At 40.9% G+C, this 26,833-nt stretch overlaps 1 protein-coding gene across 1 annotated transcript in view; it reads right to left on the minus strand.

The window, feature by feature from the left end:
- Pdzrn4 (PDZ domain containing ring finger 4) overlaps nt 1–26,833 on the minus strand; it is a 159,806-nt gene that overhangs the window by 77,794 nt on the left and 55,179 nt on the right. Inside the window, exons 2-3 of the mRNA XM_041672118.1 lie at nt 2,774–3,030; nt 78–180 (exon numbers count right to left, since the gene is read on the minus strand). Coding sequence (XP_041528052.1) covers nt 78–180; nt 2,774–3,030 — 360 coding nt within the window. The remainder of the gene's footprint in view (nt 1–77; nt 181–2,773; nt 3,031–26,833) is intronic.

Consider the following 26,833-nt stretch of genomic DNA (forward strand, 5'->3'; position numbering starts at 1 on the left):
GACTAAATGAATTTCTTTGTTATGCCAAACCCGTCAACCGCAGCATACTGAAGAAACATGAAAGAAGATGTTCTTACCTCGTATTCAAAGTCTTCTGCTCTCTCTGCCTCAGCCGGCAAGCTGGGGACATACTCATTGTCTTCATAAAATCCGTGCTCCATTGGGTGGAGAGAGTGGCAGCTGTGGGGAAGGCAGCAGCAAGGTAGCCATGGATCCCCAGGATTGCCTCCATGATTAAAATGGAGTTTGGAATGTCACCTTAGCCTTTCCAGCTCTGAAGTAAGATCTGCTTATGGCTAAAGTGATTTGACCTTCAACTGAAGAAGCCCTTGCTTTTCTTTCTCCCCATTGGTAAAGCCCACCATCAGTGCCCTATTTCTGAAGGCTAGAGGGAAAGTTCTGGGCTCTAGTTCCATTTGGCAAAGACACCAATGTGAATTTTCCCATGGTTCGTGTGGCTTCATGGACCGTCTGACTTGCTCCATTGCCCTGAGCGTGACAACCCCTGCATAGGCATGTTGCATTTATAATTGCTGCCCACGATGGTACAAGGCCACAGGTCCAATCTGGATGTCCATTGGCATTTTCAAAAGCACATGTTTTTCAGATGATAAAATATACCCACATTGCTGTCTGTTTCTCGGGACTCTACCTCACGTTCTCTCTCATGACCCAACCCTCCCCTTCAATAAAATAGGCATGCGCACAAATAATAAAAACATTCTTGGTGACAGCTCTCTGCTATTGTGGACATTGACCAGTAAGTTCAATTAGCATATACTTGCTCTGCTTTGTCTAAATGGTGAGTCCTTTGTTGATGTCCTCTTACAGGGTCGGATTAAATTCTCACTTGCATCTTCTTACTACTTCTATGACTGCTGCTCGGCCAAAGCTAAGCCATGTGAGACCAGACAGCAAAAGCAGTACAAGGAAACATCCCGACTGCTTGTCTATTGGGTGGATACATCCCCCTTGCTCTGCAAACAAGAAGGTGGCAGCTCTTTTTCTGGGGCATTGATGTGTTCCCTTTGCTCTTCAGCTGGTTAAGAAGGGAATGCTGCCACAAGGAAGACCTTAGTCATTTCACAAACATTTCCTGAGTGCCCACCAGATGCCAGGCTCTGGGCCAAGGGCTGGAAACATGCTCATGCACAGAATCTAATTCTTGCCTTAATGAATGAGGAAGACAGCAGAGTGGCAATTTTAATATAAGGAAATAATTAAAAGAAAAATATGGATACTGTGGGGTCACATGGTGAGGACAGAGATGCTGCAGCAAAGTGGAGAGCTACAGATTTCACAAACTGGGGGAAGTATCTGTCCACGCCATTTAAGGGATGCCAGTCTCCACCCAGAGCAGAAGTCAGACTCTGGAACTTCTTCGCTGTGTGGTCTTAGCCAAGCGCCTCACATGTGTCTCCTTGTCTGCAACATCAGGAAGGTAATAGAATAATACAGGCACTCTGTCCCAACGCTGCCACAAGGACTCAATAGAACAGTGATGTAAAACACTTGGAATATTACCTGAAACGTGTTCAAGTCAGGTAATAAAAGCTGTCTACTCAAGAAAGCATAAATTCCATTTGTTTGTTTGTTGTTCATTCTCACTGCAGAATAGAAATACTAGGGGCTACTGGCTTTACAGCTTTCCACAGATTCTTTTTTTTTTTTTTTGTACCTGGTACAAAAGTTACTGAATATGTAGTGGGGGAATGAAGACACACAGACACACAGACATGTACACCACAGGCTGTGCCCTCTTGCAAGCTGAAGTCTCAAGACAGTTTCAAAAACTTGCTTGGACATTAGAATTGCCTCGGGGAATGTTTGAAAAATTGCTGTGGCTCAAGTCCACTCTAAAATGTCTTAATTAATTGGCTAGAGGCAAGGCTGGGGCTCCTACGAGTGTTCCTTATGGTTCCCAGGTGAGCCCACTGTGTGCCCCTGACTCCCTGAAACAGGCAATGGAAGTAACTAATAGGCTGGGACCAGGCACACTAATGTGGGTGTTTTACAAACTAGAAGCTGGGATAGAAAAAGCAGTGAAAATGCAGCCTGAAGGGACCATTGCTCTTAGGAAGCAACTCTGGGCAATGTGTGAAAATTACTTAACACAGAGGACATAATGTGTGGGACCAAAACCAGACAGGTGACATTATTTAAATAAAACACCCCGCCTTTAAATTTTATAAAATTGGGAGGAAAATTCCCTTAATTACTCCTTATTTCAGAGTGTTGTGTTTATTTACTCTGTGAAAAGCAAGACTCCTTGTTTGCATCTCAATACATCTGGTAATTGGTTTCTTTGGAGAATTGTAGTTGAATTAAATCAATTTCCTGGATTCTTTTGTAAAGAAAGGAAAAGCGAGGGAGAGAGAGGTGACTCAGGGAGAGAACTCAGTGCCAGTATGTCACTTTCACCTAAGCCTTAATGAGGCTTTCTGGCAGCTTTGGTGAGAAAAGTTATTTTCCTGACTCTACTCTGAGCCTTTAGGGGTAGAGAGAGCAAGGCTAGGGAAGCAGAGCTGGGCTTTTCACTGAGCCTCGGGAAGTCTGATTCCAGAGCGCAGCTAACTGTGTGACCAGGGAGGAGAGCGGCAGGGATAGCTGAGAACTAATTGAGAGCACACACGCAGTGGGGAGATATTTCCAAACAGAGCTGGGAGTCTGTCCCTGGAACTGTCAACTTCTGGCTCTTTCTAATGCCTGCGTTAGATGGCGAATGACCAACAAACAAGGTGTCAGGAGGAAGGAGAGAAGGAGAGATAGATACCTGTCTGAAAGCAGAAACGGACAGGTGTCTGGCACTGGAGGAGTGAGGGGTCGAAGCTTGGCCAGGGCCATGATGTGTTCAAACGTGATGTCTGTCTGTGTGCTGGCATTCATGAGCTGGACTTCCGGGACCATGCCATACGTTGGTCGGCTGAGGGGAGTCCGTCTTAACACCTGCACCACGATGGGCTCCTTGGCGTTTCGAAAAGCTTCCACTGCCTCTTCATGAGTGGCCTTTGACAGATCCTTGCCATTGACCTATGAAGAACACAAGGGCAGTGCATGTCTTAGAGTAAAGAATAGAAGGCTTCCAGGACAGATTGACCAGCGCTCATATGAGTTGTTTGAAAGATTATTTAATTAGACATCGACATTTGCTGAACTATCTGCCAACATAAGGAATCAACAAATTGGGAATAAAAAATCACTTTTACAGGTTTATGAAGTATCTGGAGTTGATTAATAAAATACCATCAGAATTGTTAATAAAGTTTTAATGGTTTAACACTACATCAGAAAATGAAAAGTTTTTACGTTGGTCTTGAGCTTGGTAGAAACAGTACATATATAAGCATACAACACTTAAAAAAATACCAATCTTTTGTGATATTTTTAGTAGTTAACTAAAAACCATCTGAAATTTACTTTTTTTTTTTTTTTTGATTTTTCGAGACAGGGTTTCTCCGTAGCTTTTGGTTCCTGTCCTGGAACTAGCTCTTGTAGACCAGGCTGGCCTCGAACTCACAGAGATCCGCCTGCCTCTGCCTCCCGAGTGCTGGGATTAAAGGCGTGCGCCACCACCGCCCGGCCTGAAATTTACTTTTTCAGGATATTGTACAATTTTATTATGTTCATGCTATTCAAGACCATGTTATTGAGTGCACGCATCATATAAAACCATCACAATTCAGCATGGCCCATCAGCCAGCAGTATCAACATCATGGAGAAGACTGTGAACGTGCAGAATCCCTGAATCTATGTCAGACCTGCTGAGGCTGAGTTAGCATTTTGATAAGATCCAAGATGGCTCGGACATGCTTGAAATGAACACTATTCTAAATCCCTTCAGCATCCTCACCCCCCTGCCCCCAGCTAACTCATCAAGGTAGCTTCAGACATAAAAGATGGGGGAAGTTGCCATCCCTTCTCCCTTATTATATGCCAACAGTGACAGACCATTTGCATTTCGTGGGACTCTTCCTTTCCTATCTTCTAAAGGCCAGCGATATCCCCCAGTGTTTGTAGAATCCAAACTTTCTGCACAGTTCTCTTCTTTCCCAGACTGTTTTTAAATGGTGTCACACTATTGCTCTCAAATAGGTCCTGATAACATAACCTGTCAGGGGAGGGTCTTCTAATAAACACCTCTAGAATGCAGAACTATGTGAAATTAATCAATCTTGGCTTTTGCAAATGTGAAGAGATATTTAGCAGCAACATAATGCCCCAAACATCCTAAACGGGGTCAATCCTAGACATCTATCTAAGCCAGTGGTTTGTTGGTGAAGCAGTGATATCTGCCATGAGCTGACGAACTCTTAAAGAGCCCCGAGTGTCTAATGAGGGAAGGAAGCCATGTTGGCTGTGTAACAATTGCTTACATTCAAATGAGCACATTCTTTCTCCCCGAGTAGACAAAGAAAGTGTGTCTGCTCAGAGCAAGTGTGGAGTAATGGGTTGATGATACGGGGCTAGGTGAAAGCATCATGTCATATCGAGACAAGTTTAATGACCTAGGGGAGCTAATTTGCTCAATGGACCCTGAAAGAGTTAATGTTCCCTCAAAAAATGAGCAATTAAGTTTCCACACCAGCAAAACACGTCCCAGTTCCATTGTTGGATCACTAGGGAAACTCAGATGGCCATCTGATTGGCACTTAGGAAAATGCACATATTCACCAGCCCATGCGTTCACATTCTGATTCTCGTCTCTGTGCTCTGAACTTGGAGAAAGATCCCACGATTTCACTGACAGCAGCTTGGCATGTTTAACTTGGTCATGGAGGGTATGTAGACATAGGATGCTTAGGTAAACAGCTGTTTATTCCTTGAGCTTGTTCTGGGTGACTGTGCCCCAGGGCTAGGACTGCCACCATCTCCCTGAGGATAGACAGAGAATCATAAACAGAGGCCAGAATGCAGGAGTACAACCCCACAATGTTCAATGTGATGAACATTGTCATCCTCCATGCCGCCCAGTCTGGCCAGTATTTATGAGAGAATGATCAAGCAGCAATGAGAAGCTTCCAGGGTCAGAATGGAGGTGAGAACTGCCGACTCATTTCCCCAAATCTTTTATCCTTAAATTTAGTGCACTTTTTCTCGCTGTGTTATACTCCACTTCTCTCTGAAAGAACTCCTAGTGTCTTCCTACCGATTTACCCTCTCCTAGAGCTGTGTTGCTATGTTACCTTTCTGACAGTCTGGCGTCAAAAGCAACCTCTTCCTGTCAGTGACAGGGTGAAGTCCTACACCCCTTGGAAGGCGCTTCAAGCAATGTCTAAGGAAAGGGGAAATGTGTCGCCAGGTTTGCCTGAGTCACACGTTAGAATCTACTGGTGCATAAAGTGTGTCTGCCAGCAAGCAACAGACAGACAATGCCATTAATCTAGTGTTTCCCTGAGGGGGCTCGATGTCTTGACTGGGTTAACCTAATTTTTATGTTCGGCATTCAGGTTTGTTTTAGTGACCTTCAAAGCAAAAACAACTTTAAAAATCGAGTTTCCAGATTCTGTGGCGTGTGCCAGGTAAGGTAGGAGAGTAGGAACCCTGCTGCTGAACCTTGTGAAAGAAAACAGGTTTAAAACACACTAAGCTTTTGCTCTGCAGAAAGACAGTGTCTATAGATGGCTGACTGGAGCTAGTGAAAGTCTCTGCAGAGAAACTGGCAGGCAGAAAGACTGAAGACCGGAGCTCCGCTGGAAACCCGCTCCAACTGGTACCACATCAACCTGCCTAGAAAGCTGCCTCGGAGAAAGAATAAAATAAAGGGGGAAAAATAAAGCTGTTCTTCATATACTCCAGATCTACAGAACCAGAGGAGGCCGCGGTAGAAGCCAGGGGCCCCAGGGAGTTACCAGTACTACACAAAGCCTGCTAGAGACGAAAGGATCTGAGAAGCTCATCCTTCAACTCAGGACAGCTCTACCAGCACGACATCTTCTCTTGATTTCTTATGCCTTTCTACTTAATTTCCACTCTTGCATACATGTGTCGTGATGGTTTTGTTCTTGTTTGTGTATTTCTTGGGGTTTTGAGACCCTTGTCTGTGATTCTCCACCCAGTTAACACTAACCATTCTTTAGTATACTTTTCAGCTCGTCTCATAAACCCCCATTCCTATATCCTTCTTTTCTGTTGTTTTCTAGTCCTTGAATCCTCCCCTTTCACTTCCCATTGGTGATCTACCACACAGTATCCCGACTTTCCCCTCCCTGCTACTTCACAAAGTTGATCCAAGATTTAATTCTTCTCCTACCCACCCTACTTTCCCCATACTTCTAATCGTATTAACTAAAATCTGAATATACTCCATATTCTCCCTGGTTAGTTAGCGTCCCACAGTTACTGAGGTCAAGAGGGCCATTGTTATTAATTGACTGGTATAATACTTGAATAGTAGTGATGTGACCTGGGATTGCTCTCCCACTTAATATAGTACTTAGGGGATAAGCCAGAGCTTGCACCAGGTACCCTGAGTTCCTGGACTGAGGAACTATTTTCTGAACAACACATTCAAGTCTACTACACTCAAGTATTATTTTACAATTGCAAATACTTCACTGAAATAAATGTAGTTAATAAAAACTAAACCAAGCAATGAAATAACATGTGTAACCCCCCCAAAATAAAACCCTAACAAAGTATAACTTCTATAAAAAAAGCTATTAGTGTGACTAGATGAAGGCCCAGAGAACACTAAAATAGTGATTACAAGAATGTTCAAAGAGACTAACAAAGAGCCTAAAGGAATAAGAAAAGGCTATGGATGATATGGAAGAGGAATTCAACAAAAAGAGAAATACTGGAGAAAATTGAATTTGAAATGCTGGCAAAAAAAAAAAAGCACAGTGAGTCAAATTTAAAAAAAAAAAAACCTCCAAGATCTCATTAACAGAATACATTATAGAGAGAACAGATTATTGGAGCTTGAATGGTGAAGGAGGAACTGAAGCAATCTAACCAGGCCAAAAATATGATGAAGATAATGATAATAATAATAATGATAGTAAAAGTAATAATAATAATAAGACCCCAGTAAGCATTCCCATATACAAGTAACACTCTGAAAATAACAAACCTGAGTTTATTAGTCATAGAAGTATAATCTTGCTTTAAAGGCACAGAAGACATTTTAAAAAGAATCATAAGAGAACATTTCCCAGAGTGAACAAAGGAGGCGCCAAACCAAATATAGGAGACTTTTAGGAAACAAACAAGAAAAACCAAAACAATCTTCTCCCATTCTATGATATAGGCTTCCAGAGCTCTGGTGGATGACATGCATGTGTATGGGCAGCATATGGACTCAAGGAGGAAAAACAGAGGAGGAGAAGGCATGAAGTCATGAAGGAAATATGTAATGGGGAGTCCAGAAAGTCGGATGGGGGCAAGGGGGAGTAGATATGATAAAAATACACCTCATGCATGTATAAAACTCTAAAAACAAATATTATATTAAAAATGAGTTTCCATAATCATTCCTTGTGTACCAATGCGTTAAGGTTAATTTTGACTATTTCAGTCTGTATAATAAAATCTACAGAAATGTAAAATTGACTGAAAAGCATATTGGCATGCAAAAATACCCACTAGTTCTCATGGTAACATTCGGTGTATACCAATAACTTTAACATTTATGCAGAAGATCATTTGCTGTTTAGTCTATGACCTGTACACTTATTCATTCGCCACCGTGGCATTTATATGCAAATTTAATTCTTTGCTCTAAGGACAGTCAAATATAATCTTTCAAAAGGACAGTCAGTGTAATCTCAGATATCTTACTTCCCTATTGGGCAGTGCTCTTTTCTGTCAGCTACCATATGGCTGACCTCTATTTTCATAAGCCAGTTAATATCTTTCAAAGTAAGGAGGTCTCTGACCTTTAAAGGCTCTGATGCCCCACGTGCGCTCCTAGAAAATGTGAGTACTACTAATACTAAACAGTTTTTTCACTTCATTTGAAGTTCATCAACATATTGTTAGCCTTCCAAAAGGTCACCATTTTATAAATTATGGCTTTCACAACAGAAAAAAAAATAGATTAATTAGGATTTTTTTTTCCTGGCAGTTTGCCTTGCTCGGTTATCTGCAGGTAGGGCTAGAGGAAACAATATCAGAAGAATATCCACCCTTCTGTGAGAAAACCGTGTAGCAAATTAATAAATAATTTGTTATAAGAACCAGATTTTCAAGTAGTGAAATTTTAAATCATCAGGGGTTTGGTGTTTCATGGGTCCTGCCTTTATGATTCTGGTACTACATTGTTGTGCCTGCTTCCCCTTCCCTTCCAGATCCTTCTATGGTTCAGTCTTAAACATGATTTTGTATGGACAACGAACAGGGCTTATTTGCTTTGTAATTTAGGACAGGAAGTAGAGAAGCCCTCTAGAAAAGGTAGGGAAAAAAAGTAGAAAGCTAACCCTGATGCTCAGTGTCAACGAGGTAATCTTTAATTGCAGAAAATAGAAAAGCTGATTTGGGGGAAGACAAAAAGTGGCAGAGAGGCTTAGAAGCAGAGCTGCTGGAAAGCTGTGATGTTAAAATCTGCCAAGTCATGGGCCAGAGCTTGAAGCCTTCATGCGAAGGAGTTTCTTGAGGGGTTACAGGTAGACTCGATCATCGTGTAGGAAAGGGGACTTCAGTGAAGGGATTTTCAGATGGAATGAGTGAGAAATCAAGCGCTGTAAATGCATGTCACTATAATAACTGGAAATTGGTAAGGGCATCTCAAGCCATGCTACAGTTCTGTTTCAATGAAGCAATTACAGCGCAACTGCAAACATCTGCTTAGTTGACATTGGGAACAGGTCGGCCATCAGAGGGCAAGGACTGTGACCTGGAAAGGTATGTAAGCCACTTGACTCAAGGTAAGTGGGAAAACCGACATGTTGTCACAAAACAAGGTACCAGATAGACCAAGGCAAAGAAGAGGAGTGGAGAGGCCAAGCATAAGTTCCAAGACAAATAGAGGCATGGGGCTATCTTCATGCACACTAAATAGGAGAATGGGCTATCCTCAGGCAGACTAGACGGTTGGACAGGGAGATGCTAATGCAGATTAAATATGGCAGAGGGCTATCCTCAGGTGGGCTAGATTCTGGTATAGGGCTATGCTTATACAGACTAAATAATGGGGATGTGCTCATGAAGACTAAACTGGGAGCTGGATGCAAGTGAAGATTCTTTTTTTTTTTTTTTCACTTTATTTTCTAGAAGGCTCTCTAGTCTCTTTTTTTTTTAGAATCCATTTTTTTTATTGAGAAAAGGAGAAAAAAAAAACAAGTTTCCACCTCCTCCCAGCCTCCCATTTCCCTCCCCCTCCTCCCCCCCCCTACGCCCCCTCCTCCCACCCTTCTCCCCCTCCCCCCACTCCTTTCCCCCTCCCTCTCCAGTCCAAAGACCAGTCAGGGTTTTCTGCCCTGTGGTAAGACCTAGGACCTCCCACCTCCGTCCATATCTAGGAAGGTGAACATCCAAACTGGCTGGGCTCCCACAAAGCCATCACATTACGTAGGATCAGACCCCCGTGCCATTGTCCTTTGCGTCTCATCAGCCCTCATAGTTCGCCATGTTCAGAGAGTCCAGTTTTATCCCATGCTTTTTCAGTCACAGTCCAGCTGGTCTTGGTGAGCTCTCAATAGATCAGCTCCACTGTCTCAGTGGGTGGGTGCATCCCTCGTGGTCCCGACTTCTTTGCTCATGTTCTCCCTCCTTCTGCTCCTCATTGGGACTTTGGGAGCTCAGTCCAGTAAAGGTCTGATCTCCAAAATATATAGAGAACTCAAGAAACTAGACTTTAAAATGCTAATTAACCCAATTAAAAAATGGGCCACTGATCTGAACAGAGAATTCTCAACAGAAGAAGTTCAAATGGCCAAAAGACACTTAAGGTCATGCTCAACTTCCTTAGCAATCAGGGAAATGCAAATCAAAACAACTTTGAGATATCATCTTACACCTGTGAGAATGGCTAAAGTCAAAAACACCAACGATAACCTTTGCTGGAGAGGTTGTGGAGGAAGGGGTACCCTCATCCATTGCTGGTGGGAATGCAATCTTGTGCAACCACTATGGAAGTCAGTGTTTCGGTTTCTTAGGAAATTCGGGATCAACCTACCCCTGGACCCAGCAATACCACTCTTGGGAATATACCCAAGAAATGCCCTATCATATGACAAAAGCATTTGTTCAACTATGTTCATAGCAGTATTATTTGTAATAGCCAGAACCTGGAAACAACCTAGATGCCCTTCAATGGAAGCATGGATGAAGAAAGTATGGAATATCTACACATTAGAGTACTACTCAGCGGTAAAAAACAACGACTTCTCGAATTTTGCATGCATGGATGGAAATAGAAAACACTATCCTGAGTGAGGTATCCCAGACCCAAAAAGATGAACATGGGTTGTACTCACTCATAATTGGTTTCTAGCCATAAATAAGGGTCACGGAGTCTACAATAGGTGAATCTAAAGAAGCTAAGTAAGAAGGGGAACCCAAGGAAAAACATATAGTTATCCTCTTGGCTAAGGGAAGTAGACAAAATTGCCGGGGAGAAAATTGGGATCTTGGGGTGGGGTGGGTTGGGGGTAAGGGGAGATGGGGAGAGAAAAGTTAGAAGGGAAGGAGGTCGGGCCTTGGGAAAGCAGGAGGATTGGGATAAAGGAAGGTTGGACAGGGGAGCACGGAACCACAATTCTTAGTTAAGGCAAGTGAAGATTCTTAACTGAATCAAGTGTGCGCTCTGATCACCCAATGAACACATATGATGGGACACGATGTCTGATTGCATGAAGTTCTTCCCCCAATCAGTTCTACGTTGAAAAATAGTTCTGCGTTGAAAAATAGTTCTGCGATTATATATCTGAGTGATGGCTTGTGATAAACACATAGAAGTTTTTTGATGTATGGAAAATAGGTGTTGTGTTTTTGAAAGTAATTACTTTCTCATTATATTGGTGGTTCAATTTTAAGTGGATAAAAATTCACTTTTCAGCAGTCGGTGCAAAGGATGTGTGAATTCATTTGTTGTGGCAGATGGACTAATTAATCCCTAGCAACCTGTGAATGTAAGTAAAGAAGGCATCTTTTCATATGTAAACCATATTATGGTAATGTTTGACAAGGCTTCTGTTTGATGGGATCATCTACACTTTCGGAAGCACTGAGCAAACTGGTCATTCATTCTGACACTTCCCAGGGGCCAAGTGTCTCCATTTGGATACAAGCTGCTTCTCTTTGATTGTTTTCCCTCCACAGCCAACCACATTCACAAGTCTCTTGATACCAAGAAAACAACTGGCTCCCTACTTTTGAGTTCAAAGAAGTCACCAATAAGTGATCACTTCTAGAATTAGCTATCCGGGACTAATGAAAGTTTCAACTCCCCCATGCCTCTTAAGAAAAATACAGGTTTCTAAGCATCTATATCTTCCAAGAGAGAATAAATGTAAGAGTATTTAATAAGCTGCACATGGTGGCAAACTGATTGATGCCTGCACTTGGAAGGTAGAGGCAGGTGGCTCTCTGTAAGTTTGAGACAAACCTGGTCTATGTAACAAGTTCCAAGACAGCCAGGGCTTCATAGGGAGACCCTGTCTCAAAATTAAAAAACAAAAAAACAAAACCTCAATAAAGGAAGTATAGATACCAGTGATTCTGTACTGCTATGACCCAATTTCAGATTGAAAATATGAATGGAGGCTGGAGAGATGGCTCAGTGGTTAAGAGCATTGCCTGCTCTTCCAAAGGTCCTGAGTTCAATTCCCAGCAACCACATGGTGGCTCACAACCATCTGTGGTGAGGTCTGGCACCCTCTTCTGGCCTTTAGGCATACACACAGACAGAATATTGTATACATAATAAATAAATAAATATTTAAAAAAAGAAAATATGAATGGCTGGAGTGTTATAATTCTGCTTGGACATGATGCTTCACCTGCTTTGCTTAATTTTAAGTTTTTTTTAAAAAATTATCAGTGAGAAAACAACTTGTGTTGGGTAGGTATATATTCATTATTCATGTAAGTAGAATGTAAAACCATAGACCACATTGACCTCCACATCTGTTGTGTTCCATGTCTTCCACAGACAGTCCAGTGGTCAGATTTTGGGAGATTACACAGTAAATATCCATGTGACAAAATGAGCAGGCTCACCCAGAGGTGGGCCTTAAGCTTCTTTTGTCTTGTCTGGACCATGAGGGAGAGGTGGCTTCATTTTCTTTCTGTATGAGTCTACCACACATTCCCCAGAGCTCTGAAGCTCCCAGGATTTAGGTACAGGGTTGGCCCAGAGAATGCAAACTCCTGGCATTGGACCCTCCTGTTCTGTCCACTGACTTACAGTTCTGTGCAGAAAAGAGTAATGGTGTTGTGTGCACAGATCCTCTGTCTAGTCAGCTGTTGCTGGCCTCTTGTATGTCTGTGTATGTGTTGCATGCTCTGGACTTGCATGCTACCCCAGTAAAGACCATTGCTTAGGTTATAACTTGTGACATTTTTGCATCCTCTCCTACGAAGTGCTTTGTATGGTACTATGGTAGTTTGAATAGGAATGATCCCCATAGGCTCATATATTTGAATGTTTGGTCATTAGGGAGTGGTGCCACTTGACAGGGATTAGGAGGTGTGGCCATATTGGAGGAGGTGTGGCCATATTGGAGGAGGTGTGGCCTTTTGGAGAAGGTGTGGCCTTGTTGGAGGAATTGTGTCACCGGGCATGGGTTTTGGGGTTGCAGAAGTCCAAGTCAGACCCAGTGGCACTCGTTTTTCTTGTTTCCTGTAAAGCTTGATGTAGAGCTCTGTGCTGCTTCTCTAGTGTCATGTCTGCCTGTGTGTCGCCATGCTTCCTGCCATGATGAGAAATGAGTAAACCTCCAAAACTGTGAGCCAGCTCCTATTAAATGCTTTCCTTTGTAAGAGTTTCCATAGTCATGGTCTCTTGTCACAGCAATAGAACACTGACTAAGACAGACACCATACACATCAACAACTAACAAACTTGGTTAGGTTAAAATTAATTATATATGCAATCCTGTTGAAGACATCCAGCAATCCAGCGAGGCTTTCACAAAATTATGACTCAGGAGGCTGAAGCAGGAAGATTATCAGGTTCTAGTGTGGCTTATACTACCTAGTAAGACCCGGTCTTGAAATCCCCCAATGGGGGTCACAACACCACAATGGTCCAGCCTGCTGCTCTGTGATCTACCCGTGGTTCGCTCTGATAGAATTTCTCAGACATAAGCACTGCTCACTTTTCCTTTCCTTTTCAGATGTAAAGAATCTGCTGTGATCTTTTCAAAACTGTCCCTGAACCAATTCATAAGCATGCTTAGAAAACTTCTTGAGGCTGAGCCTTTCACAAATGCTATTTCCTCTGTTGCCTTACGATTGAATCAATCGTTTCTTCTGTCCATTTTTTACCCAGTTGCTGAGTTCAATGCAGCCATTTTGGGATTGAACATATGTGGAGTCCTTTCCATGGCCTCCACAAGCATCCCACGTCCTCTATGTGGCTTGCTCACCAAGGATAAGAAGACATTCTTTTCCCCGTGTGGCTTTCAGGTTGCCAGTGCATGCTATGTTTTGCTCGCATCCCTGGCTCACCTTCCAGGTCTATACATAAGAAAGTTGTCCGAGCAACTCCCGTTCCTTCTCCGAGTTTGTCTGATAATATGAAGTACACGATAAAAATGGATTGCGCTTTCCAAGTTGTAAGTAGATACTGAAAGACCTCACTACACAAAGCCAAATGCATCCCACAACCTATGTGTTAACTAGATTAAATCTTTTCCCACAGTGTAATATATACTAAAGCACCACGGTATATCCCGTAATCAAGTACAGGCATCCTTTATCAATTAAAAATCAAACAGATAAAGACTTCCCTTTATTGCTCTTCCCTAGATTTTTCCTTCTCATTTGACAACCATCTCTTCATTTTCCCCTACTGTTAAATCTTCTTCCACTTAATTATGTGTGCCTTGTGGTTCTGTCCAGAACTCTGATCAATATGAGTAGCCCCTGTGGACTGGCCATAGCGGCACAGCTTGCGGCATCGGCACTTCAGAAGCTGAGGCCTAAGCACGATTATGACTTTGTGTCCAACCTGGGTTACACAACGAGACTTTGTCAAAAACAAACAAACAAACAAACAAGAAACAAATGAACAAACAAAAAAATTGTGCTTTGGAAGATTCCTAAGTTAAATAATAATAACGAAAAAAGGCAGAGAAAGCTGCCGTGTGTATCTATGTGACTTAACCCTGCTGATAAAATTACTTATGGCTGGCTGGGCAGTGGTGGCACACACCTTTAATTCCAGCACTCGAACGGGAGAGGCAGTTGGCTCTCCCTGAGTTCAAGGCCAGCTTGGTATGCCGAGCTAGGTCCAGAACATCCAGGGCTACAGACAGAAACACTGTCTTGAAAAACACAACAAAACTGAAGACTGCTGAAGAAAACTGGCTTTCCTGCCCTCAGCAGCTATCAGCTGCCATTGTTCCTCAGCTGGGGGGCGCACATCATGGGCCCCTCCTCTGTCCATGCTGACACTGACTGGCTTGGTCTTGCGTTGCTTTTGGTTAGATAGCCATAGCTGGTGTGATCTCATGAACACACTAATTTGACCAGTCTTTCATGTGCACTGGCCTGCACGATATTTCTGTCTCCTGTTCCCTGTACCTTGAGAAGTGGGGGTATTATGTAGATGTCCAACTTAGGGCTGAGCACTAAACAGGCACCTCCCCTCTGCATACTGGCCAATCACAAATCTCTGAATTGGCTGACATCTTGAACTTTTTGACGAGCAAAAATTATGTCAGATTGACCTTTTACAAAAATATTGTTTTGTTATCAGTTAAAAATGGATTTATGCTATAATCATTTAGAGTTCCTAAATAGTTATAAGGAATTGTCTGATGAAGACCCTCCTACAGAGTTTACTTCTGTTTTCATGTACCTTTTAAATATTTTTCAAGATAAGATTAAAAGTAATGTGTGTGATTGTGTGTACACACACGTGTGTACCTAGTATGTATAGATGTCACCTGAGTCCAGAGGAGAGTATGAAATTCTCTGAAACTAGAGTTTTAAGAGTTATGTGGCTGCCCAAATGGATTCTAGGAACCCAGCTTGGGGTCCTCTGAAGGGGTAGCAAGTGCTCTTAACTGCTGAGCCATCTCCAGCCCTGGTCTCTTACATACCTTTAGAGAAACACACCCTCACTCCCGAAAATGATTTCATCTCATCTGTGCATGAGAAGATGCACGCGCATGTGCAAACACACATCCCTATAGGCGAAAATCCACAATTGGTATCGCCGACTTTATCACTGTCATAACACTTCATTTGGTGAATGTCACTGAGTGTCCTGTTCTTCTCCAAGCAAAGCTGTTTAAAAAGATGAATGGCTGCCTTCTGGCTAATGGTGGGAGTGCTCTCATCCCTACACAAAGACATTTTCTATCTCAAGTGGCTCCCTAAGCAGTGAGTAATGACGGAAAGGCTATGGAGAGGAGCCCACCGATAAAATGATAGGGTAACCAGGGCGCCCTAACCTTTCACTTCCCAGGATAACGTACAGCTCATGCAGGTGGTTATTAATAACCTATCTGTTGAGTCTCTGACATATCAGATCCAACTATCTCAAACTTAATGAGAAATTCTGCTGGAGAGCTAGCATTGCGGGAAACAGGTCGGAGGATGAAGAGACAAGAGGCACAAACAAGGAAAAGAGTATTAAAATCAATTCAAACTTTTCCTGAAGAACAAAACTTCCTTGCAATTAAACAGCCTATTAAAAAGCTACTAGTACTTAAAGGTTTCAATAGAGAAACTCATTTTTTTTTCTCATTGTGCTAACAAAAAGAAAAGAAGTTTCTGGCCCTTAGAGGAAACTCTTTCTCTGACCTTTGTAATGGGAGCACAAATGGTTGTTAAGAAACAACAACAATAGCAACAAGAACAAAATTTAACAATGTTATACTCACAACTTGTGGTGGTGATGATGCCTCTCTAGACAAGACCTGTACAAGACTGTGACCATCAGCATGCTACCAGGGTGAGGTAGAGGTTCAGGAGAATTTCCTACACTCTGGGGGAACTGCAAGTTGTCAGTAGTTGCTTAGGGAAGGTGAGTTATATTCCTTAGAGATGTGGCTACTGATTAAGTATCTTTGCTTCGTAAATAACCTCTCCCCTGTGTCCATGTAGGCAACTCTAATTAAAAGCCTTGGGCCACCGAAGGGGCAAGAAGACAGGTGGGTAAGCAGTGGATTTGTAGGGAAGAAAGAAAGGGTTATGAGGGCATAGGAGAGGTAATGGGGGAAATATAATCAAAGTATATATATGTATGTATTATGTTTAAGATCATGCTTAGTTTATTGTTTATCTTCAGATCTCAGTATTTTACTTCAAGAAATTAATGAGTTTAGATACACAGCCAGTAATAAAATTTCAAAGATTTTAATGGCAGTGTTAAGAATTCTTTGAGACAACAAAGGGATAAGGAGATTCATGGCTACGCCGCTCCATTCTTTGACCCAGGTATGGAAGTGTAAGCCTTCTGCAGACTGTGTGGAGGTTTTGGAGAAGCCTTTGGAGACTGACAAGGATCCATTGCCCTCTTCAGGCTATGCCAAGGGGTAGGTTGCAACAGCTTTTCCCTTGAAAGCTGCATGGTATCATTTATGTTTGGGAGAATAACCCCGAAGGTTGTGGTGAGAAGCAACTGAATGGGTGTGGAGAAATCACTAGGAAGGAAATAGGGAGATGTGATGTGTGCCTGGGCTGAGGCTGGGTAGCTCAGGAAAGTCTAGTTGGGAGAAGAGATTCAAAGGGCTGTGACATGGGGCATGGATACTCCCATTCTCGTATTTTTATCGGTCAAACCACATAAGCAGCTTTCCATACAACCTTCCTGTGATTTGAACTCTGATCATTTAACTTCACATTGATCAGAAATGTGAGCTGTGAGAATTAAAGATTGATCATAAAACGATAAATGCATTCTATATGGAAATGCATCTTTTGTCGGCTTTTAATTTTAGTGGTTGTTTTAGAAAATACATACACGTGGAAAATACCTACTTCTAGCAGCCACAAACACTGTTTTCTTAAGTAAGAGATCGACCCTTTATAAATCTCTATCTCTGTCTATTTATCTGTCTATCGTCTCTGTCTGTCTCTCTCTCTGTCTCTCTCTCTACCTATCATCAATTGCTCTATTTATTTGTTTATTTATCATCTCTCTCTCTATCATCTATCTCTTTCTCCCCCTGTCTGTCTTTCCACATATTTTATAATAATGTCTTCTAAAATGTACCACATGGGATATAAGCTTTACCAAGTGGAATATGTAATAGCTTTAGAACAAGAGAAGTAACACTAGAAAGGACTTGCTTGGCCCATTTCCTCACCAGAGGCATATCCAGTCTAGAGTCTAAAGGAGAAAAGGGATTTCACACAAATGTGACAGGATGGGCCCAAATATGAACAAATTGCCAGGATTCTAGGAGAGGTAGGAAGTTTAAATCATTTATTACAATCAATCTGCCACGTGAATATAAACCGCTGCTTGCTAGAACTCACTCTATGATGTAAACCCACTATAGAAAGACCAGCTCCATAGGGGAGTTTCAAAGCATTGACAGTCACGGGTCAAACCTTTTCAATATCCTCTCAATTTCCTCAAACTAATATGCTTGGAAAAAACAAAGTTGATATTACTAAAGAATAAAGGGTTGGAGAGATATCTCAGCAGTTAAAAATGTGTGCTCCTCTTTCTAGAACACCCTGGATCTATTCCCTGCCCCTATACAAGGCAGCTCACAACATCTTGAAGCTCTAACACTGGGAAATCTGGCCTCTCCGTCTGGGCTTTGTGAATTATGGGCATGTGTATTGCATACATACATATGTGTATGTGCACACACATGCATAGAAAAGGAATAAATCTTTGAAGAAGATATAAAGCTGTGAAAGACAAAAATGAAAACATTTATTTATTTACTTATTTATTTTTGGTTTTTTGAGACTGTGAAACAGTCCTAACTGTCCTGGAACTCACTCTATAAACCAGGCTGGCCTTGAACTCACAGAGATTCACCTGCCTCTGCCTCCTGAGTGCTGGGATTAAAAGCATGTGCCACCACCCAGCTTAAGATATTTATTTAAAATAATAACTTTACTATTTTGTATGGGACATTTAGAATACCTTTTTATCTTGAGATACCCTGTTCAAGGCCCATCCTAGAATATATGTGGCATGGCTCTGTTAGCTGGGACAACCTCACAGATGGGACAAGGTGCAGGTGGAAATACTACCTGGGTACTCAGATGTTTTCTGTAGTAGACACAGTCAGAGAGACATTCAGACAGAACGACCATGAAGGAAACAACAGCTGGACTGGGTGTGGATCAGCACTCACCCAGGGATAGGGATCTGAGCCTATCTGGGTGTATGCAGGAACAATGACACATGGATTGGGAGCAGCACTTTGTGAGCACTTGGCTTCTTCTCTTCACTACTTGGTGTCTGTGTAGTATACATTATGGGATTGTCATACATTCTTTGTCCTTTGTGAACAGAGTGTCTTACTAGACTCCGTGTATGCCTTCAGAAGCAAACAAAACATGGCAACCGGCTGGATGCAAGAGCAAATAGAGTCATCATGTTCTTAAATTGCCACGAAACATCTCAGTACTAGTACTATTTATTTTATTTTGCTGTATTTGGAAGGATGTGGAAAAAGGGTAAATTGTGTAAATTTACTTCCTTCAAACAATTAACATCTTTATGCTTTTAAAATAATTTTCAGCAGATAAAACGTTTCTTTCAAGGCCTGGTAAAAGCTCTCCATTGTTCCATGTCTGCACAAATTGCTTTGCATCTCTGATGATTTTATGTACATTTAATCACTAAAGATTAATTGTGTGGCATACGGAACGCAGTGAAACACTGCCGAGAGAACTTCAGTTTAAGTGCACATGCAGCTAACTTGTGGCTTTTTAGAACAATTTTAATTAAAAGTACTAGAAGAATCATCGGGCTGAAAATATTTGGAGCTCTGGGATGGATGGGCTTAGCATAGCTAATTAATTGTATAGTTAATCAAAGCAGCCTTTGGCTGTAATTAATAATCTATTTTCTTCTGGTAGTAAATATTGTAGTTCTGCGAAACAGAATTTATAATTTGTGGGATGCCATATGCATAGAAGAGCGAGTCGGAGCACAGCATCCCACGCTGGCTTTCTAGGCGAGGCTCTGTTTGTTCAGGAGGGCGCTATCTATATCTCCCTCACTCTCTTTAAATGTCATCTCACGGTGGCAGCTTATAAGCAGCTGTCCCAGAATGACTCGGACTTTTCAAAGGTATCAGAACCATCCAAACGGAGAAGCAGATAAATGCTATGTGAATTATGATCTTCTTTTGTGATGAGGGTGGGGCAGGAATCTCATACTTTAAAGAGCATTGAGTAGTCCTATCTTGAAAACATTGCTGGGATGATTAGACTCGGCATTAAACCAGTCCTTTCCTCTCTCCCCCTTTAAAGGGCCAGTTGAGGCTCAGAGATTTCTACTACCTGCAACTTTTAATCACAGGGTGAAAACTGTTCTCCTCCTTGAAGCAACATAGCTTCTGCTTAGATGGTAACCTTGTATTATTCTCTCACACACATACATGCTCATGTACACGCACATACAAGTACACACGTACTTTCAATGCCATCCTGCACACACTTGCGCACACACACACAAGCACACGCATATTACTTTGCTTTTCAAGAATTCATGCATGACATAGTACATAGTGCGTGGTTGCTCTTCTGTCCCTTGCATTAAGCTTTGTGAGAGAAACTGTATATTGGGCAGTAGTCATGGACTTCAGATGACCTGGGCCTTCTTTTTCTACATCATCTGGAAAGCAGGATTTAAATTCTAAGAATTTTGCATAGAAAAGAGAGAATCTTGTAAATTTCTCTCAGGTTTTAGGCATCCCCTTCCTTGTACTATGTGAGCCTTAACTAGCTCTTTGTTTTTAATATTTTTAAGATTGTTGTATATGAAATAGGAGTTACAGGCTGTTGAATAAATAAGGCTTTAACTGAAGCCATCATGTGACATAATAGAGAACATATTACTTTGTATGCATCTGATACGATTGCTTAATACGCTAATCAATTCATAGCATAAGTTCCATTTTTTTCTGGGGTTATGTGGTCTTCATATGAATATGTATGAAAGCAACAGATATGAATCAGGTCATTAAAATTATATCAAGTGAAAATATTTTATTCAGCCTATGCTGGTAGGCATAATGAAGGTCTAGGAACCAAAGAATAGAACAAAATGTAGGAAGGAAACTTTGTGGGGTTCTCAAGGGCCATCATTAATATCATGTGACCAAATATAACTCTTACGAAATAATACATGAGGATGTGTTTGGTGCTTAATGTGTCTAGACCATAGCATGCCATTTCCAGAGAGAACAAAATGTGTTGGTGGTAATTACAAACACAAGATAGCTTTCTCTTTCATGTTTTTGCATGTGTTTTTTTGTGTGTGCATGCGTGTGTATGTGTGTGTGTGTGTGTAAAACTTTGAGCAGTACAACGGTAAGTGTGGTGATTCCATGCGGGAACTTGTTAAAGATCCTAGCAGGACCTATCTTTTCTCTGAACCATGACAAGCCACTTTGAGTGCAGAACCCTACTCTTATTCTACCCTGTTCTTTCCAAACTCTGTGACTCGTCCTCTAATATCTCAGGCTGGAGTCTGAGGTCTACTGATGGGTACTGAGAAGATGGGCTGGGAGAAGTATGATTCCAACACTATGCATGTGGTAAGAATATCTCAAAATATATGGCGGCGGTTTGCATGGCAGAAGTTCAGAACCTTAGCAGTGTGACAGTCTTGAAGAGAACAGAGTCAATACACTGGGGAGCTCATGAGATGGTGCTCTTGTAAGATGAGATGGCAGGATAATAGAAAATGCATCTAGCTTAAAAATTTTCTGAATGCCTACTCTGTCTCATAAATAATAATATGGAAGTCACATATAAAGAATAAACAATACACAAGCTAAAACATTATGAACCATGTAAGTTATTTTTTGACTTTGTTATTGACATGAATTCTAAAGGACTCTATTTAATGGTTGTCAGTGTATCTGTGAACTACAACTATGGAAATTTTACACACATGGAGAAAGATTGCTGGCTTTTTGCTTTTTGATTGTATGAATCTAAAGAATAAACATCCTACTAAAAGAACATTGGATTAGCGGTCGGAGGAGTCACCTTCAGTTTGTCCCTTCAGTTTGCTCCAGGGTTAAATTTGGATTTCTCATTCAGGAACCCCGAATCTACAATGTCTTAAATTTACGTGAAGTTATTACCAATGAGGGGAATTAGTGCTTCATACTTATAATCTATCCCGCAATTTGTAAATTAATTAGCTCACCAACATTTATCTCACTGCCCACAGGAGATTTAAGTATTATCCACATTTTCAATAAGAGATAAATATTGGTTTAATTGATTTTTACCAAGGTCATACCATAAGTGGTAAAGCTGGGATTAAAAGTCCTGACTGGCTCCCAACACTCTCCTTATGCCACAAGGAAATATCTCTCCTTTGTCCTCCATCTAATACCTACAACCGCTAATTAACCACTGTACAGTATATACAAAATGATGACTAGTTTAAATCTAGATACTATATTCTAAGGAAAAAACCACTTGTCATCAAAGTCAATGGTAGCAGATAGAAACTCTTATGATTTTCAAGTCGTATAAGTATGGGTGAGTCTGTTAGAAGCCAGAGCACAGAACACTAGGTACCTGTGAAGTGTTCAGTTTGGAAGCCTTAAGAATGCTGAGAACTATGGGGAATTGATGATGCCATTAAAATTTTACCAATTTTAGATTCATCATATAACAAGATAAGAGTTCTATGTTGAAAAGGAAAATTGGAATTCTCAGAAAAAATACCCCAAATGGATGAAGTCTGAATGTTCAAAGTTAAATGATATATTTACTTTAGAGAATGGTAGGTTTCTCTCGGGGCCTCCATCAAACACTTAAGCACATTGCTGAGGTTCCAGATGTGTAGATACAGCCATCTACTGCATCACCACCCTGGTTACAAACTTTTCCCAGTGTAGATAAGATTTTCTACATGGTTGAACTGCTTGCCGAAGCATAGAGGGTCCTCTAGGCTGTGCTTTCTTAGCTGTGGCATTAGCGCCATTTTATGATAACTAGTTCTTTTTCTTGTTCTTAATGAGGTGCAGTACTATGTACTGTGGATGTGTAACAGCACCACTAACCTCTACTCACAAGATTCCAGGAGCAGATGACTGGTGTGGGAGGTCCTTCTGCATATGTGTTGCTTTTACTGGTTAATGAGTAAAATGGCTTCAGCCAATGGCTTAGCAAAGCCAGGTAGGAAATCCAAACAGAGATATAGGGAGAAAGTAGGCAGAGTCAAAGGCATGCCATGTCGCTGTCGAAGGAGACAGACACCAGAACCTTATTCAGTAAGTCACAGTCTTGTAGTGATACTCAGATTAATAAAAATGGGTTAATTTAAGATGTAAAAGTGAGATAATAAGAAGCCGGAGCTAATAGGCCAAGCGGTGTTGGAATTAATATATTTTCAGTGTGATTGTTGGGTAAAGGCGGCCTGGAAAGAAATGAACACTCTCTGTTTGCATATGGCCTCTCCCACAGTTTGTGACCACATGTCTCCAGGCATGATGGGATAGCCCAGTTGAGAATCACTACATTAATCCTCCTGTTATTCATGTTTTCTAGATTTAAAAGGGATGCATGCATACTTGCTTTCAGAAAGGCTGTTGAAGTCAGCTTCTATGTTTACTCCATGAGCACGGCCTTCAAACTCCCATTGGAGAACTCCCTCACCTGTGGGGTATTGTCAAGCCTTGTGAAAAGGGTTAAGTTCAATGAGGAAGGCATGATGGGAACATGACGCAAGCTGAGCCTTGTCTGTTCCGTTTCCACAGTTTTAATTGCTAAGCATAACAGCTTTGGATAATCCAGATGTCAAGAGATGAGTCTTAGGAATTGAATATGCAAATATATTGTCAAATATGTTAATATGTATTTTGCATAACACCTCATTTTTGAAATTCTATTTGCAAATTGTATTTTTAGAGTACACAATATGAAAGACATTAAAATACAAAACTGAAGTTCCCTGGTAGTTCAAGTCCTAGACTACTCAGAGTTGCTTACAAAAGAATAGAAGGCAAACAATGCTATTAAAACTGTTACAACTTAAAATATAACTAGACACTGAGACCATTCTCTTGTACAATATTATGCTCCTGTCAGAACACCTAAAATACTAATTAAAATGGAAAATTAGAAAATAATTTTCTTGAACCCATGATTCATTCATGAATTACCTGTGCCAGCTATTATTACTTTACACACTAAGGAAGTAACAGGGAGGGAAGCAGACTAAATCCTTGACCTTATGGCATTCACAAGTGAGTGAGAAAAACAGTAAAGGGAATGTATATTCAACTGCTTTAAATTTCTTTAGCAGATAATTATGTATCAAATGCTATGAAAACCAGTGATAATGAAAAGACAAGAGGGAAGGGAGTCACCGTTTTTCTCTTCATAGATAGTAAGACGTCATGAAGTAAATGTAAGCAATGATTTAATTAGAATGAACTGAAATGGTCTTATGTCCATCTGGCCAAGCCCAGTAGTGAGCCACAAGCCATTGCAAGGGTCCAGAGTAGAAACATTTTTGATGGGTTTGTGGACAGCCAGGATAGAGTCTAGAGACCATGTGAGTGTTGAGAGATGAGCAGGGAATGCAGTTGTCACAGCAATCATGGGCTTGCTAGGCAGTTTTGTGAACTCAAAATGAGCTCACCATGCTGAGTTCTGACCTCACAGTGACCAAGCGACCACTAATTGGCTTTATGAACTCACTGAGATCACTTTCCCACTAAGGGGCCTCATAATCTCACAGTGACCGTGTGATTACTAGGTAGCTTTATGAAACTGGGACTTTACTCCTGGCTGCTTTTCTAAGAAGCAGTTTTTTTTTCAATAAAGCTTTCCCCTATATTTTTTTATTATGGTTTATTTTTATATTTTAATTCTTGTTTGTTCAAACTGTCTTATTCCTTCTCTGTTTTCCTCACCCAACTGATACCTTTAGGTGCCATTTCTATTTCCCTTATAATATTGATACCAATCATGAAACAACCCCCAACAACCCCTTAACTGTCCTTAGGACAATGTATCACAAACAATCTTGTTTAATTCCATTCTTGCAATAACTAGTCATTATTAAAAGTTAAGACTAGGTTAGATAAAAAAATTAGACTAGGTATTATTAATAGTTAAATAGTTTGTGTTACTCTGTGAATATCTATATGCTGTGGAACTTGAAAAGAGTTGGGTTGACCATAAGCCCAACACTAAGTGGAGTATATCCAAAATATTTTAATGAAAACTGTCATAGTTATTTTTCTATTACTGTGATAAAAACAAGGAAGTTTTTAATTTGGCCTATGGTTTCAGAGGCCTCTTATCCATAATAACATAATGAAGGAACAGGTGAGAGCTCACATCTTGATCCACAACCACAAGGCAGAGAGAGGAGAGAGAACACTGAGAATCTACAACTCTTTTGAAATCTCAAGTCTGCTTCCCATGACACACCACCTCAAACAAGGTCCAACTTCCTGATCCTTTAAAGTAGTTCTACTAGCTGGGGACCAAGAATTCGATAGCATCAACCCACGGCAACCACTGTCATTTAAACCATGGCACCAATATAATTCCAGAAGTATTTCTTTTCCTCTAAATGATGCATTTGTTTTTATTTTATGTGTATGGGTATTTGCTTGCTTGTGTAGTATGTACATACTGCCTTCAGAATCCAGTAGAAAGCATCAGAGCCCCCACAACTGGAGTTCACAGAAGGTTTGGATCTGCCATGTGGGTACTGGGAACCTAACCCCGGTCCTCTAGAAGATCATCAGGTGTTCTTAACCACTAGACAACCTCTCCATCCCCCTACAAAGTGTTTCAAATATTGTATTTAACACAATTGAGTACATATTTCTTTACATTTACACTGTTAAAAAAGGGAGAGGAGCGTGGAAGCAATTCTGTTGACTATGTGTCCATATCTGAATCTCGCTTCCAATAGCTCTGCCAAGTGGTCATCAAGACTGTAGTTGAAAATTTCCAGTAACAAGAATCTAAAATAAAACTTTCCTTTAAAATAGCATAATATTATTACATAGGTGTATGATATTCAATAATTTTGTTATGTGTAAATCTGGAAAGGATTGATTTTTCACTTACACGCCTTTGATCCCAGCACTCGTGAGGCAGAGGCAGGCAGATCTCTGTGAGTTCGAGGCCAGCCTGGTCTACAAGAGCTAGTTCCAGGACAGGAACCAAAAAGCTACGGAGAAACCCTGTCTCAAAAATCAAAAAAAAAAAAAAATTGATAAAAGTAGCTACTCCTACTTTTCTGTTTTCTCTTCTAAACAGAATTTTGTCTTAGGGTTTTTTGATACATGTATGTGTATGCAAGTGTATTTGACTGTGTGCATAAATGAATGTGCAAATTTAAGTATGTATTGTCACATGTGAAGAATAAGGCAATGCTGAGTATCTTCCTTAATCACTTTCCACCATTTCCAAGGCAGGGGCTCTCACTGTACCCGGAGACCCTGATTCAACAACACTAGCTGCTCCGTGAGTTCCACGGGTCTTTCTGTCTTTGCCTCCATGGCTTGCCATTACAGGTGTTTAATACCTGTGGGCATCCAAATTTGCATCTCCATGCTCATACAGAACACATTTCACTGTCTAAGTTTTCCCCTAGCCCTCTCGATTAGATTTAAATTGTTAAAGTGTTGCATCCTAAAACTTAGTAGCGAATTTCTAGTTATATTTCTGGCTAAATTTTCTTGTTGAGATTGAGACATAGCCAAGACAGACACTGGCATAGGTAACCTGCCTTGCCTCAAGTTCTAGTTCAAGATGACTACAATCCATAACTTCCCACCCCCCCAAAAAATGGCTTCTGGTTTCTTAATATTACACAAGATTGAGTTGTCCTTTACTTAAAATAGTTTTCTACGATTATTTATAGCAGTTTCTTAAGCTTATAAACACTGATTCAGTTCTGTTTGCAGTGAGGAGATTTTTTTAATTTCTTTTTTCCACATATTTTTAATGAGGTGGGAAAGTTCTAGGCGTAAATGACTTTTTGTAGCCACACAGGTGATAGTAAGAATAGTAACACACTTTATGAGTCATGGCATATGGCATATTGGGAATTTCCGGAGCTGTCGTTTCCATACAAGATTTAATCCACAGGGACAGTCAGTTTCTAAGCTAAGGTCTTGTCATCTCCGGATGAGTAGAGCACACAGTCTTGTGCCCAGACGTGACAATGCAGACAGATCTCTCACCATATCTGTTATGAACTGTTTGGCCTTCATATTCCTTGATCAGTCAGGGTTTTATTATATGAGGCAGAAATATAGAAAACAAGTCTGGTCAGCATTTATGTAGCACACATTCAGTATAAAGTGTTTAATATGTTCCTTGCATGCATTCATTACTCAGTGGCAGAAGGTTCTGTCTTTTATGCTTTAGAGTAGGTGAGAAATAGGGGTAAATGATCTTAAATGTCATATCTCAAATGAATAGCTTGTTTTAGATGGCAGGATTTGACCCCAACGACTGTACTAAAATAAGAAATGGTGCTGTCGTTAGTAATATCAAGTTAGTTCCTGGAAACGCACTGCAGCA

The sequence above is a fragment of the Microtus oregoni genome, unplaced genomic scaffold (assembly GCF_018167655.1).
Source record: "Microtus oregoni isolate MIOR12 unplaced genomic scaffold, Mior012 000022F_ref0000154, whole genome shotgun sequence".
NCBI classification, from domain to species: Eukaryota; Metazoa; Chordata; class Mammalia; order Rodentia; family Cricetidae; genus Microtus; species Microtus oregoni.